This window comes from Camelina sativa, chromosome 7 (genome assembly GCF_030686135.1).
Source record: "Camelina sativa cultivar CO46 ecotype springtype chromosome 7, ASM3068613v1".
In the NCBI taxonomy this organism is placed as follows: domain Eukaryota; kingdom Viridiplantae; phylum Streptophyta; class Magnoliopsida; order Brassicales; family Brassicaceae; genus Camelina; species Camelina sativa.
Window position 1 is genome coordinate 25,033,463 of NC_141886.1, and position 14,083 is coordinate 25,047,545.

General features: G+C 34.6%; 3 protein-coding genes across 4 annotated transcripts; all 3 read right to left on the reverse strand.

The window, feature by feature from the left end:
• Nucleotides 1-21: 21 nt before the first annotated feature.
• LOC104702094 (uncharacterized) lies at nucleotides 22-3,081 on the reverse strand. Its single transcript, XM_010417919.3, has 3 exons — nucleotides 1,025-3,081; nucleotides 748-940; nucleotides 22-492 (listed from the first exon to the last, which is right to left on the reverse strand). Exons 1-3 carry the CDS (start codon nucleotides 2,539-2,541, stop codon nucleotides 328-330), a joined length of 1,875 nt encoding a protein of 624 aa, XP_010416221.2. The 5' UTR covers nucleotides 2,542-3,081; the 3' UTR covers nucleotides 22-327.
• Nucleotides 3,082-7,512: 4,431 nt separating this feature from the next.
• LOC104702095 (uncharacterized) lies at nucleotides 7,513-8,825 on the reverse strand. Of its 2 annotated transcripts, XM_087459269.1 has the most exons (3): nucleotides 8,441-8,772; nucleotides 8,072-8,120; nucleotides 7,513-7,905 (listed from the first exon to the last, which is right to left on the reverse strand). In XM_087459269.1, the coding sequence occupies exons 1-3, from the start codon at nucleotides 8,684-8,686 to the stop codon at nucleotides 7,769-7,771; spliced, it is 432 nt and encodes a 143-aa protein (XP_087315395.1). In that variant the 5' UTR covers nucleotides 8,687-8,772; the 3' UTR covers nucleotides 7,513-7,768. The 2 variants fall into 2 exon arrangements, with proteins under 2 accessions (XP_087315395.1, XP_010416222.2); XM_010417920.2 differs by lacking the exon at nucleotides 8,072-8,120 and having other exon boundaries at nucleotides 8,441-8,825.
• Nucleotides 8,826-8,981: 156 nt separating this feature from the next.
• On the reverse strand, nucleotides 8,982-14,075 carry LOC104702096 (uncharacterized). Its single transcript, XM_010417922.3, has 14 exons — nucleotides 13,671-14,075; nucleotides 12,870-12,960; nucleotides 12,628-12,712; nucleotides 12,271-12,355; nucleotides 11,797-11,866; nucleotides 11,399-11,468; nucleotides 10,953-10,998; nucleotides 10,601-10,850; nucleotides 10,317-10,525; nucleotides 10,095-10,169; nucleotides 9,934-10,003; nucleotides 9,744-9,824; nucleotides 9,530-9,609; nucleotides 8,982-9,354 (listed from the first exon to the last, which is right to left on the reverse strand). The coding sequence occupies exons 1-14, from the start codon at nucleotides 13,784-13,786 to the stop codon at nucleotides 9,276-9,278; spliced, it is 1,407 nt and encodes a 468-aa protein (XP_010416224.1). The 5' UTR covers nucleotides 13,787-14,075; the 3' UTR covers nucleotides 8,982-9,275.
• Nucleotides 14,076-14,083: the final 8 nt, after the last annotated feature.

Genomic DNA, 14,083 nt, shown 5'->3' on the forward strand with positions numbered 1-14,083 from the left:
TGGTTGGGTGGCTACGAGGAATTTGGCATAGAACTTTGTGCGTCACACATTTCATTCAGTTGTCGTAATATGAATCATAGTTACATGTTTTTCTGATGAAAGAACGATACACATTTCATTCACTGCTGTATCCACGAAGTAGGAAAATTACAGCAGTGATCAGTGAATTCGGTGTTGCGTGATTCTCATGTTTCGTGAGACATGTAAAGAGGAAAAAAACGAGTAGACAATTAGGGTAGATGAAGAAATTTTCATTTTTGGAATAAGTCAAAAAGAATGAATGAGAAACAGAAGAATCCTCATGGAAGCCCTAGTGAAGAAGAGGGTTCATTGGAGATCTGATGGATCTTGAAGAAGGGATGCTCTTTGCGGATTTAAAAGCAGAAGTTGCTGCATGTCCCTTGGAAGCACACTGAACACTGCTTGTAGATCCTTCTTCAGTTTCTGAAACGTTCCTTCCAAATCGGCACCTCCTCCTCCTGATTCCCGAGACTGCAAAAGAATTGTTTTTGATATGTCATAATAGCTCGAGGTCTGCTGAAGAGAGAACTAGTTATAATATGCAGAGCAATACATAGCAACCCTAGATGAAATCTACATCTCTCCAGCATGTTTGCACAAAAAAGAAAGATAATGTTTACATGTGAGTTTCCAAATAAGATACAGCATTCAGACCTAAATCAAAGAATCTTGCACATAAGTAACATGAACATAAAATTTAAGAGTCAAAAGGTAAAGTAAACATACCTTGACTTCCTCATTAATGTGTTTCTCAATGGCATTGAAGGAATCCACAGCTTCCAATTCATTCATCTGAGACGTAATCTGTCTCATATCAGTTTTCATTCTAGCTAGCCTCCATAATCTACGTTGTTCTTGCTCGGCAACAGCACGCCGTCTTTGGAACCAAGGCATAAAGTTTGGCCCTTGTAGAAACCGCCTGAAAGAATATGAACTGTTTAGCAAGGGAACTACGTACTGCTAGACCAGAATGAGACAATAAATACAAGGACTATATTATTACCTATACAACTCGGGCCAGTTGGATTTCATGCGTTTAGACAAAAACTTCCCTACACCTCTCCCAGATAAATTTGAAAGGAATTCATCTGCACCGAATGATGGGAGCGAAGGAGGGGTAACATACGGGGAAGTTCCATCGGAAGGAGCATTGACCTGGAAATATGGACCAAAAGGTGCCAGGAAATTTGTAGTTAATTCCAAGAAATGGCGTCGCAGAATCTCATTATTAACAACTGACATTGACTCCTCAACCCTCGGTGACATCCCAGCATCAATAAGTCTATTCAAAATAGAAGTGTCTGGCTTGGTTATTGCAGAGTAGGTGGTCCAAACAGCTTCCTTGTGCTCTGTCATCAGACACAGAGGTCCATCGCGTCTAAGTTTTACTGCATTTAGCAGATTTGTAGGAGAGAATCTTCCTAATGAAAGCTGTTGGACGCCTAATCCTTCAGTTTTAACAGATAGTTTACCAGCCGACCTACTTGTAAAGGCTACACGGTTTGAGTTTGGAGCAGGGGTTCCAACTGAGACAACATGAGGGATATTGCGAAGAGCTTTAAGGAAAAAGAGATTGGTGACACCCAAAACCATTGGCGGGAAAGTGTCTCCTTCTCGGAGTGAGTTTAGTCGAGCAAATCCTGGATCATGTATAGTGAAATATGGTCTAAAGTCGACGCTACAAAATAGTGGGGCAACCATACTCACAAGACAAGCAACTGCCTCAGAACATTGCGGAGGTGTTGGTGCTATGATAAGGATGGGCTCGCCTATAAGTAACAATTCCCATAATGTCCATAGCTGCAACAATAGCCCCCGGTAAATACCAAAAAGATCTGCATCATGGAAAAGACCTTGAGGAACAGACTGATTTGTAGGCAGCAAAGGAGCCATGGAAGATGAAGATTCCTCATACAAAACGCCATTTTCCAAGGGAAGGCTATGAGCAGGCGGCAAGTTCACCTTAAGCATTGCATTACCAATTGGGAGCTCCATTAGCTTACCGGGTACAGGAGCAGGCCACATAGAGACATAACCAGCAATATGTTGAATAGCCTTATTTCCAACATCAAAATACAAAGGGCCAATGATCTGCAGCAAAGGCCTAAAAACACTAGAGTAAGGCGTATGCGATAATATCACCACAGACTTCTGTTCACCTCCCCTTTTCAACCTTTCATCATGCCTCTGCCTATTAAACACATAACCATACAAGTACTTATCACTACCATCTCTCTCCTCAGTGTTCTTCTTCGGTCTACGAAACCGGAAAAAGAAAATGCAGTCATGTATGCTTGCGCGGTTATGATGCTGTGAGACAGAATCAGGAAAGGAATTGAATGAAACCTCAATTTCTTCTTCTAGTGAGAGACAACCAGGTGGATAACACTCTTCTAAAAGCTGCCCTTGCTCAAGATCAAACCTCATAATGCAAAATGCATGAATCCATCGTTTCAAAAACTCAGGATCAGGCTTTAAACTAAGCTCAGGCTTCACAGAGAAAGATGGAGACCGACTCATTTCAAATGTAACCAAGATTCTCTCCTACCCATCAAAAACCTTTGCTAGTTATTGAATCCTCATCTTCCCTTATACTTCCCTAACTGAGGAAATTCATCAAAGCTTGAATTTTTAGCTTCAAACTAAGCTCAGATTTGGTGGGCTTGCTTCACGAAACGCTTACGCAGCCTGAAATTAAATCCAAAATAATTTTTAAGCTCAGAAATGTTAGATCAGATCAACACCAACCCCCAATTAGCAGCTCCAATGCCTTCAAAATCGAATCACCACCACATCGAATACAACAAGAACAACAGGGCTGTTTCTGAAAGCGTGCGTTGAGATTAGGGTTTGTGAGAGGAGAAGAAGATGTCGTACATACACGTGTTAATGAATTCAAAACTCAATCAAAGTTTGGGTTTTTCGTAGCTCAATTTTGCGTTTCCGATTCGGCAAAAATGGAAAGGTAACTCCGAAATGATTGATGATGATTGATGATTCATGGAGCATTGTTTAGTTTGTTGTATTTTATTAAAATTGCATAAAGGGCGCTTCTCTGTTGGCCTTACCGTTTAGGCCCATTAATAATAATATGTAATTTTTAAATATTTTAAGTTTACCGAGGCAAATATGCATTTTAATATTTAAACTTTAATAGATAGTGCTGAATAATAAGTTTTGAGTTTGGATAGTTTATATGTTACATGAATCGGAACAAACCAAATACGACGTTGCTTATTTCCAAACGACGAAGGCCGTAATCTAAAATAAATTGGTACCACGGACCAACAAAAATATTCTTTAAAATAATAAGTAAACACGAGTATTCACCACAATCCGACGATCCAGTGTAATTATATAGAAATCACATGCTTAAAATTGTCCATTTTTTTGGCTGTCTAAATACACAATTTAGTTAGGGAAAAAATGTCAAAACAAAACTCAAACTTATTTTTATTTAGACGTTTAATAACTAATTGTTTTCGGTTAGAATAAAAATACATGATATATTAAATTAATATTAAATAAAACTTTGTCTTTTAAAAATTGGTTAAATTAAACATACGAATTAACAGACGTTAACTTGGGTAAGGGAATCGCTAAAACGGGGTAAGCTTCAATCACACGTTTTTAAATAGATAAAGAGAAGTCCAAAGAAATAACACAATTCTTTAGAGAAAAAAACAGTTCTTAAAACTAAAAAGCAAAAAGAAAAGCTCAAATTAGTTTAAATTCCAATATATATCCAACATAGAGTCCAAACTATAATGGGTTTTGAGATTAATCTCAAAGTCCTATTAAAAATTTGACAAAGAAGGAGTTGATCCTTGATGATTAAAAGAGTAGGTAGGGTTTCAAGCCGCCGTCCAGCTTTCAAATTGGGGATTTTTTTTTTCTTTTCAAAAAAATGGAACAAGCACCCACCGCCGGATTACAAGTACCACCGCCGGATTTACAAACACCACCACCGAGTTTACAACCGGTGGTAATTTTCGCCAATCTGGAGTCCTGCAGAATACAGAAAAACAGGGATGGTGGTAGCAAACTCTATGAGGTTGAGTATCTTATACCCAGTCTCGAGGATTTTCTTCGTGAGCACAACTTTTACGGCCCAATGGACCTGGTGTTAGCGGTTGCTGATAAGAATAGTTCGGATTCCATACAAAATCAAGTTAGGATCTAAACTTAGATTAGTATTATTTTTAATATTATTAAAAGTTAGAGACACATTTGAGGATGTGGAATGGGCATGCTCTTATGTGTTCAACCTCCATACACCAATCTCTATTGTTCCCTTTGGGACTGTGAGATGAGAAAGTAACATCTTTTCAAAATTGTTGTGTAGCAAATTTTCGTCAATATTTTATAAATTGCATAAAAGGCACTCCACTCATTTTTTCAAATATTAAAAAACTTTTTTTTTTAAATTTTTTAATTTGAATCATTCGATTATTATTTAACCTTTTTTTTAATCTTTTGATCGATAATTCTTATATTAAATCCCAACTAAAAAGTACATTTGAGAATAATTAATGGATAAAGAGGAATGCTTAGTTTTTTTTTTCCAAAATCTTTATAAGTTATTCTTATTTAGTGTACATTTGATGATTTGTATGAAAGATATGTCATGGTTATCAACTTTGTTTTTCATAAATGTATCCTACAAAAATCTGATTTGCGCTAAAATTGTGCAATATCCTATTAATCAATTAACAAATCCAATTTTTTTGAATCCAGTATAATTCATGAAAAGACTGTGAGGCAGAAGAGACGCCATTTAGATTGAAATTTTTAATTTTGGTGTTGAAAAAATTCAATTAAAGATTCGAAGATTTTATTTGGCCGACAATCCCTTATATATTAAAAGAGAAGCATTCTCTTGAAAAAGCTGATGTGTCTCTACCAGAGAACTCGAGACACATTTAGCAAAAAAACCATTAAATTTTCTACTTAAGTACATTAACATGTCATTATATTAAAAAAACAATTAAATGAATAATAATTAGATATGTCATCAATTTTCACACAATTTTAAATATCACATATTAAAACTAATTAAATAATTACATACTATTTTAAGTCAAAATTTCACTAAAATTTACTTACAAATATACAAGTCAAAGTTATATTATTTTTAAGAAATCAATATAAAATATTGATTTCTTAAAATCAATATAAGTAAATTATTCTAAAAAGGCTATAAAAATATCTAAAGTTAATAAAAATAAAGAACATATAACTTATTAACAAAATCATATAATTTTTTTTATTTTTATGTTAGTATTATTACCATAATAATTTAAATAACAAGTTTTCAATAGTTATTATAATTGATTATAAAAAGAAATATATTACTCCTGAATTATCTCCAACTTATTAAAGGAAACTTAATTCCCAATAAATACAGATTTATAGATATTCATAAATAAATATAAAAATGACAATAAATTAGAGGATATCATGATGTGTAATAATTTATATATATCTAAGTATGTAAACTAATTAATCTCAACATTTAGTGTGATTATTCATTAAAAAATAGAAATATTGATAACAGAATAGGAATATACTTTTTAATTGTACATTAATCTATGTGCTATAAAAAAGGAATGTGACAATAACCTTATCATTATAAATAAACTTAGTACTGAAAAAATCATAATATATTTAAAATGAGTGATTATTAAATTATGAAAAATTGTTATAGTTATTCGATTAACCATCAATATAAAAATTTGATTTTTAATGCACACAAAGTATATATTTCCATAAATTGTAACATTTTATAAATTTTTTTTAACACGTTCACATAATTCACGGGTGAAATGTATTCTTACACGAATACGTTGATTTTGAAATTTCATTAATTTTTTTATAATGATTTTTTGGTAATAATCTGTTATTTATAGAAAATATTAACAAACCGACTAACTCAAAATATTTAAATAGTCTAATCACAAATATTAAATCAATAAATTAGATTATCTTCAAAAAAAAAATAGTTTAGAATCCGATTGTTACTAACATATAATAAAATTAATTAATTAAACTACTGAGTAATTTAGTATATGTTGTTATGGTTACATAAGAAACATGCAAAATTGTTATGATTACAAAATAAAATATAAGAGATATGAATTTGATTTTTAAACCACACAAAAGACATGTTGCAGTAAATAGTAACATTTTATCAATATTTGTTTTTACACATTTAAAGATTTTACGGGCGAAACATATTTTTTTACACAAAAAACGCAGCTTTAAATAAATAAATGAAAAACTTTAGTTACATTTGACACAAACAAATATTAGTTTTCGAATAATAATTTTATTTATAATAATTTTCTTTAAATCGATTTATCCTGCACATAGTGCGGGTTGTTACCTAGTATATGATAAATCACCACATTCTTTAATTTCATAAAATCAGATTATAGACGCTAGTTTGATTTTATGAGAAAATATAGCTAGTATTCTATGTCTATGAAAAAAGACACTTTGTTTTTCTTATTGACCGCAGACACTTTGTTTCAACAAAAAAAAAATACGTTAAAAGATACTCCCTCCGTTTCAAAATATAAGATTTTTTAGAGAATTTTTTTGTTTCATAATATAGGATGTTTTCAACTTTCTATGCAACTTTTAGATTAGTTTAGTATTTTATATTATGTAGTATTGTTTCTGATTGGTTGAACTTGTTAAAAGTAAAGACTTCTTAATATGCGTGTTTTAGTTAAAACATCCTATATTTTAAAACGGAGGGAGTATTTAATATTTCCAAAATTTGCATTTAAAAATCATTTTTTAAAGATTTTGACGTTCTAAATTGGAAAAGAAAGATGATACTCTTACTTGTATTTGTTTAAGAGGTTTTTAAAATAAAAAATACTAAGGTTCACTCCTCCTTGTATTTACCTCTTCTCCTCTCAACCAAATCAGAATCTTATATCTAATATTCATTTAAAGGTAAATTAAAATTAAATTAAAAAGCAAACAAATTAAGAAAACAAATTTTGTATACCTTTAATTAAGAAAAGTTAAATATTGGGTTGGTTTAGATTTACAATTAGAACGAAATTTTATGTTGGTTTGGGTTTACACATGAGGCAATTAGGGTTTAGATTTTATAATTAAAAAGAAATTATATGTCGGTTTGAGTTTACAAATGATGTGGTTAGAATTTAGATTTTACAATTAGAACGAAATTATGTCGGTTTGGTTTAAAAATGGTGGTTAGAGTTTAAAGTTTACAATTAGAACGAGATTTTATGTCGATTTAGGTTTACAAATGATGTGGTTAAGATTTAGATTTTACTATTAGAACAAAATTATATATCGGTTTGGTTTATAAAAAAGTGGTTTAAGTTTTTTATTTTACAGTATAAAATTTTTGTGATCTGTTGACCCATAGTATCGTCCTTTAAAAATTGAGAAGTGTGATTTTTGCACAACGATGGCAAGTTTAACAGTAAGTACAAAGAATGTCAAAGATTTAAAACAACTGTGATATATAGTCATCTATATTATTGAAGGGAACGGAGCAAAGAACAAAGTCATGACTTTCTCAAGAATTTATACACCAGCAACTAAAAAAAGAAACAACAAAACCCAAAGAAATAAAACAAAAGATTGTCCACAGAGACTTGCTCTCTCTATCTCCAGACTCCAGTGTCCTTATTTGCTTCGTTTCTTATAGGCTTGTTTGTTGATCTCAGGGGCAGCAGCCGGTTGTTCTTGTAGAGGATCTTCAGGTAAAACGGTGTGAAAAAACTTTTTCGATGAACCAACTTGGTTGCAGATTAACTTGAGCATTTTTTTGCCTCTCATCCATTTCAACAATAGCTTCATGTGCGTTTTGCTGTTCAGTCCACTTACCCCAGCTTCCTATTGCAACACAATCACCAAACACTGAGTTTATCACTATGATCACCAACATTTCAATTAACTCATATTGTTAGCAGCTTACACAGCTGAGTCAAACCACACTAACTTATATGCTAACATAAAAACAAACAAACAGTGAACAAGTATATGAACTTAAACCACTGACCTAAAGAGCTTATACTCCAGAACATTGATATAAGTATAACCCCAGCTTCCTGTTGTTATTGTAACATATAATCACCAAGTATTGAGTTTATTATATCACTATGATCAAAACATTTCAATACGTAAAGTTCTTAAAACCCCTTAGCAAAGACGAGTCAAATCACAATGCACAAGCAAATAAACTTATACCATTGATCTAATCTAAAGAGTTTATAGTCCGGAAGCAACAGAGAATCAAACATTAGTAGGAGAAACGAAAGATCGAAGATCAAGATCACGGCGACTAATTACCATTTCAGATCAATTTGATGGTGGGGGGTTTAGGAAGATTCAGACGAATATAATAAATACAGAGACGAGGGAATTAAACCTGAGCGCGGAGCCAAGTGTTGGGAACGGAAAGAGGACCATGTCGCTTGAAGAGATCGTAGAGTGAATTGGAAATGGCGTAAGCTTCTTGGATCGGAACCTTAGGGTTTATCTTCCGGACGTTTACAGCTCGTTCTCTCGACATGTTTCTCACCAACAAAGAGTTATAACTCATCTCATTATCGAAAATAGCCGACGCTCTGCAGAGCTTCCTCAGTCCTCCTCCTCCACCGCCGGCGAACCACATCTTTTCTTCTTCTTCCTCGCCGTCACTCTCACTCTCTCGCTCTCTCTCTTCTTCTATTTCGGTTGGCCGGAGTTAAGTTAGGTCTCTCCCGTCGCCTTCGATTTGTCCCAAAACAAGTCTATTGGGCCAGATTCGGCCCATTTGGAGACAAAAATAATCTGTTTATAACCCGCCAATAATTATCTCAAAAAGGCCGAAATCAGTTAATTTACCCAGATTACAACTGGTTTGTTCAGTGAAAGTTATTCTTAAGAGAGAAAAAGATATCACCAGATCCAGAGATTGAAATACATGATAACAAGAAGTCAAGAACACATGTATTGTACAAAACAAAACAATATCTCCCTGAAGTATGTCAGAGGTATTAATTAATAATTACAAAAAAGCCTAAACATGAGGCATACCGCATACGATATATACTAGACTTGCTCTGTTTGACCTGTACTCAATGCTGATTCACACAAATAAAAAGACAGCGCAATGTAGAGATGGGTGATAAAAAAAAAGGAGTGTGAATCATCATATCCTCTCTACACATACTTATATATACACTTAAAATCTTTGATATCGAAGAGGGTCAAGTTAGATGTTAAACATCATATACGGGGAGCCGCTCTTCGATGGTTATACGGCAGAAGGGACATTTTTTACACTTGTCTGAGCAGTTCCTGCAACAAACACGGCAGTAAAAACATAAGCAGACATCATCAGAGAGCTCTACAAAAATGTCGCAATTGCACTTGGAATATTAGTACGATTCATGACACTTGCTATAAAAAGCTTAAACTATAAATTCAGTTATTTCCTGTGAAATAGGCATAAAAATCGAATAGTATAGGGTACCTGCAGAGAACACGGTGTCTACATGGAAGCAGTACCACACTGATTTCTCTTTCAAAACAAACCCTACACAGCACTTTCTCCTGGAACAGAGGGAGCACCGAAATATGAAAATTTAGTCCAACGAATACACACATCGAAATAGAAACAATTGTGAAAGCTAAACCCCTTTAGAGTGAGAAGTGTAATTATCAGAAGCAGAGGGAGAGAGCATTACATTTTGCAGTCTCTCATATTCCTGCTGACTGAATTTTGTGATTTCTGTTTGTTCCCCAAGTGCTGCTTGAAGTCTCCACACCTGACATGGAATTAAATAAAAGTGAAGGTATTGAGACCAGAGGACGAAAGACTTAATAAAAATATGAACTAGCCACAATCTTTGCTAGTAAGAGAAAAAGTGAAAATACCTCCTCAGCAAGCTCTTTCTTTGGCATTTTCTTGACTATTTCAGGCGGATGGCCACAGAAGGTATTGTAACTGCACCACATATTTTCATGAAATCTTCAGCAAGTCAGATATAACCATTTACGTTGGACCACATAGAAGCTAAATTGTACTAACTACTAACCCAGAGTCCTGATCAAAGTATAGTCGAGCTTGCTCCTCCCGGCTTCCTTCATCAATTGACCACCAACCTAGTAGCCTAAGCAAGTACGTAGAGGATCACATGTTAGGCATCAACTTGATGTTTGTTACTAATTCAGTGACAGCATAAAATTTCTTATTGGTAGCCTCCATAACTTTTGTGCATTGAAAACAGACAAAGGAAGTAGCTAAACATATTTCTCACCTGGATCCATGGTGCAAGAAACCTAAGCAATCGTGGGCTCTGGATGAAAATCTAAAATATAATCCTGAATCATCTTCGTCGTCGCGCAGCAATACAACAGCCTTCTCTATTAATTTAGAAGCAGCAAATAGAACACTAACGCCTTGCAACAGAAAAAGTGGGGAAAACAGGACAGGGACAGGTATATACGTAGCAGCTTCAGGAGTCCCCTGAAAGTTCAAACCACAAGCTTTTTAGAAATGTCCAAACACAAGAATTGTAGGATCGACAGAAATGTTGTGTACCTCTAGATGCATGCAAAGTACCACTTGAAATACAATGAGGGGAATTTTTATTATATGACCACCAATGTCTTGAAGGCCACATGTTGAATCTTGGTGCCTATCGTCTTCTGGAAAAACCCCAAGGCCACTGTTCCAGTCAAGATATCGAATAGTAGTAGAAGATGACCCGGTTTCTCTGTCACTTGAGCTTCTATGAATTACTGGGTTAGACCATTTTGTACAAACAAGAAAAGCAAAGCACTCCGCAATTCTGCAGACAAAAACGTGCACATTGATTGCAATCATGATCAATTCCACCAATAGCATTAAGAAATTTATATATGTAACCAAAAAAGGCAAAGACAGTGCATACCCAAAATTTATGAATAAATCCCACCAGCCAAGAGCAGCTACGTCACCTGATTTGAAAAAAACAATAAGGAATTAAGGGACATCTTTTATATAAGATAGGTGAATATGGCAATATCCGCATCGTTAGTGAGACAGCTGAAGAATATGATTATATAAAATATGTCAGTGGCTATGCATAAGTATTTGAAGGAACAAATAAAAGTATATGGTGTTCAAGCCCTAAATGTTAAAACTTGACTTGTTCCACCAGTTAAGAAATTCAATTTTCTGTGCATCCGAATTCATACAAACAGTTAAAATGACTCATCCTGCAGGATTTAAAGGTTTTCATTCCTGGGGACATTGTCTAATTTAAATGGTCACTAAACAGAAAAAACCCATGTTAGGTAGATACTTGAAAGTTTAGCCAAAAATTACAGAACCTATCACAATGGCAGAGATTAGTACCAGACAGCTTTAGGAGGGTAAAGACTGTAGCAGCCAGAAAGAACACCATGGAAATTGCAACCCAGAAATGCTGCAAACAACAAAAAGAAGCATCTGAAAAGTTTATTTGAAGTAGCTTATTCCCACCAACAAAGATCAGAAATTTCTTCCAGCCTAACTGTGTAAGCTAAAATTACAGAAATTGACCAAAAGGAGAAGTGCTCTCAATCCATGACTTATCAGAGTCCAAAGTCTTGTTATTAGGAAAAAGAGAATGGTAACATTTGTATATGACTGATAACTCACACATAGAAACTAAATGCAACTTAAGCAAGTAAAGACAGAAGTGATAACGTCTTAAGCTGCTCAACCAATTACTTTTAACAACAGCTTAATGGAAAAAATGTAGTATGACTTACAGGAAGAGCTTCCCATATTGCTTCATCATTCACGCTCTCTTCATCTCCAGGCATCAGTGCCCGACACATTCTGAAAGAAAAAACGTGTGGTATATTAAGAACTTCATATAGACATAGCAGATTTAATAATTCCAATAATTTTTCCAACTAAGGAAACAGTAAAGTTCAAATCATTGGTACTAGCTTCATATGCCAGATAATAATATCCCACAAACCTCAGTAGCTTCACTTCTCAACCGAAGGACGTATTACAAATGCAATCACAAATCATGTATAATGTATAACAAAGCTGCATTAGCCTTGAATTCTAATCATTGTTACACAACCCATAACCTCTATCTTACAATATTATCCGAAAATTGAAACAAAATCGCTCATGTGAACCAATTTGTTTTGTGTTCACAAAAAGAAAGAACAAATGGTTTTGAGAAGCAATTGAAATAGAAACCGGTGTTACATATCCTATTACAATACCTGGCATTGTCCACAAGTATTATTACTTCAAACGCCAATAAAGGGAGGAATACAATCTTCAAGCTCACAGCTGGCAGCGAACGAGCTGCATCTCAAATAGAATTAACATAAAATACAGTAAACAGGGAGGAACTGAAAGTAGGTATCAGACATCAAGAAAACACTACAGAAGCTTATAAAGTTCTTTGTGACGCTATTCAATCTAATCATCAATTTAAACACCAAAACTCCAAGAAGCTTTCAGGGTCATATCGTCAACATTTGCTTCACCACTTGAGTATAGCATGAACCATTTTTCCTTGTCAAGATACTAAACTACAAAAGTCTTTAAATACCATATAAGATGCGGTTATTTACCATATGCAGTCTCGAGATATACACAGAGGAGCAATTCGAAAGCTATAAGCAACGGTGTTGCTACAATAGCATGACATGGAGCCCACTGTACACCAAAAAGGAAACAAATCATTACAAGCCAAGATATCACAAAGTGTCATCTCAAAATTAAACCTAACATCAGTTATTCTAAGCTAAGCATATACTGGAAATCATAACACTGCCTTTGAATAATATTGTGGTTATAGAAGTAAGGGACATACATGACGGTTACGAGGAGCGATTGGAGCAGGAAGCGAGAATCTTCCTCGTGCAACAACAGCATGGAAAGCCCACAGAGGTAGACACACAACCCTGCATCCCCAAAATCACCAGAACAGATACGGTTTGTTGTTATGTATTACCCGATTGCATACATGAATGACACCGACACCAACACCAGAAAATGGATAACACACGAAAAATAAACCCCAAAAAGCTATAGACTCAAAGAAAGCTGAAAGAATCTGAAATCCTAAAAAGGAATTCCCAACGACTCAGTTTAGATGACATCATTTCCGTCTGCAGTCCTTGCACAAAACCGTAAACTCTATATGTTTCTTCATTTAAAACATAGTACTACATGGTACATGAACACGTGACACGAAGAGAAGCTTCCCTGTCTCATAGTACCAGATAAAGGATGTACTTTTTAAATTACACGAGTCTCCAAAAGGGGAATATTCCTATTTAACTGAGAAAGGAATGGATACTAGCGATCAAGAACTTGTTAGACTTGTAAATCAAATTTTCAATTATCTGACTAACACATGCGAGCAAAACCTCGGAGTTTACAGTACAGAGTAGGTAAAAAAAAAAAAAAAACAGAAAAGCCCAACTTGTCTTCGAGTTTTCTACAAAACCCTAAGCTCTAAATCCAAATCCTCAAATCTTAATTTTATACGACGCGATAACGAATAGGCAGAATTTTTCGATTCCAAACAATTGAGTCTTTCAGAGCGTCCCAGATAAGGAGACGGAAGGGAGAAAATAAAAAATAAAAAATAGAGGAGCTAAAAACTAACCACCAGGAGTAAGTAAGGGTGTGGTCGAGCTTGAGGACCAAAGCGAGCGTGAAAGACAAGAGAAAGATGTGAGCCACCAAGGCTTGTACGGACTTGAACACTCTCCCACAGTTCATCGTTCTTGTCTTTGGCTCTCTTTACGGAATTAGGATTTCTCGCTGCTTTGCCTCCATTCTCTCTCTCTATTTCTCTTTTGACTAGAGGAGACGATTTAGTTGGAGAAGACGCCAAGTTGATCAATGAATACAGCAAAATATGTTTTTCGATTCCACAGTGCTTCTCCTTCGCTTTTCCCCTCTTTCCTTAATTTCTCTCTTATTTTATTTTTGTTCCTTTTTTTTTTTTTTTTGTCTAAACTCTCTAATCCCACAGCCCCACTTATTAAATAAAAAGCTGCAGGTTATTAATTATCA

What these genes read in the sequence shown, in the direction of transcription:
- LOC104702095 (XM_010417920.2), bottom strand. Translation starts at nt 8,686, where the DNA reads ATGTGGTTCGCCGGCGGTGGAGGAGGAGGACTGAGGAAGCTCTGCAGA. An exon ending in ACACTTGGCTCCGCGCTCAG is followed by an intron (nt 7,906 to 8,440) that starts GTTTAATTCCCT and finishes GTGTTGCAATAG; the next exon opens with GAAGCTGGGGTAAGTGGACT.
- LOC104702096 (XM_010417922.3), bottom strand. Translation starts at nt 13,786, where the DNA reads ATGAACTGTGGGAGAGTGTTCAAGTCCGTACAAGCCTTGGTGGCTCAC. An exon ending in TACCCTCCTAAAGCTGTCTG is followed by an intron (nt 10,999 to 11,398) that starts GTACTAATCTCT and finishes TTTTCAAATCAG; the next exon opens with GTGACGTAGCTGCTCTTGGC. An exon ending in GATTTATTCATAAATTTTGG is followed by an intron (nt 10,851 to 10,952) that starts GTATGCACTGTC and finishes TTTTGTCTGCAG; the next exon opens with AATTGCGGAGTGCTTTGCTT.
- LOC104702094 (XM_010417919.3), bottom strand. Translation starts at nt 2,541, where the DNA reads ATGAGTCGGTCTCCATCTTTCTCTGTGAAGCCTGAGCTTAGTTTAAAG. An exon ending in AACTGGCCCGAGTTGTATAG is followed by an intron (nt 941 to 1,024) that starts GTAATAATATAG and finishes ATATTCTTTCAG; the next exon opens with GCGGTTTCTACAAGGGCCAA. An exon ending in ACATTAATGAGGAAGTCAAG is followed by an intron (nt 493 to 747) that starts GTATGTTTACTT and finishes ATTCTTTTGCAG; the next exon opens with TCTCGGGAATCAGGAGGAGG.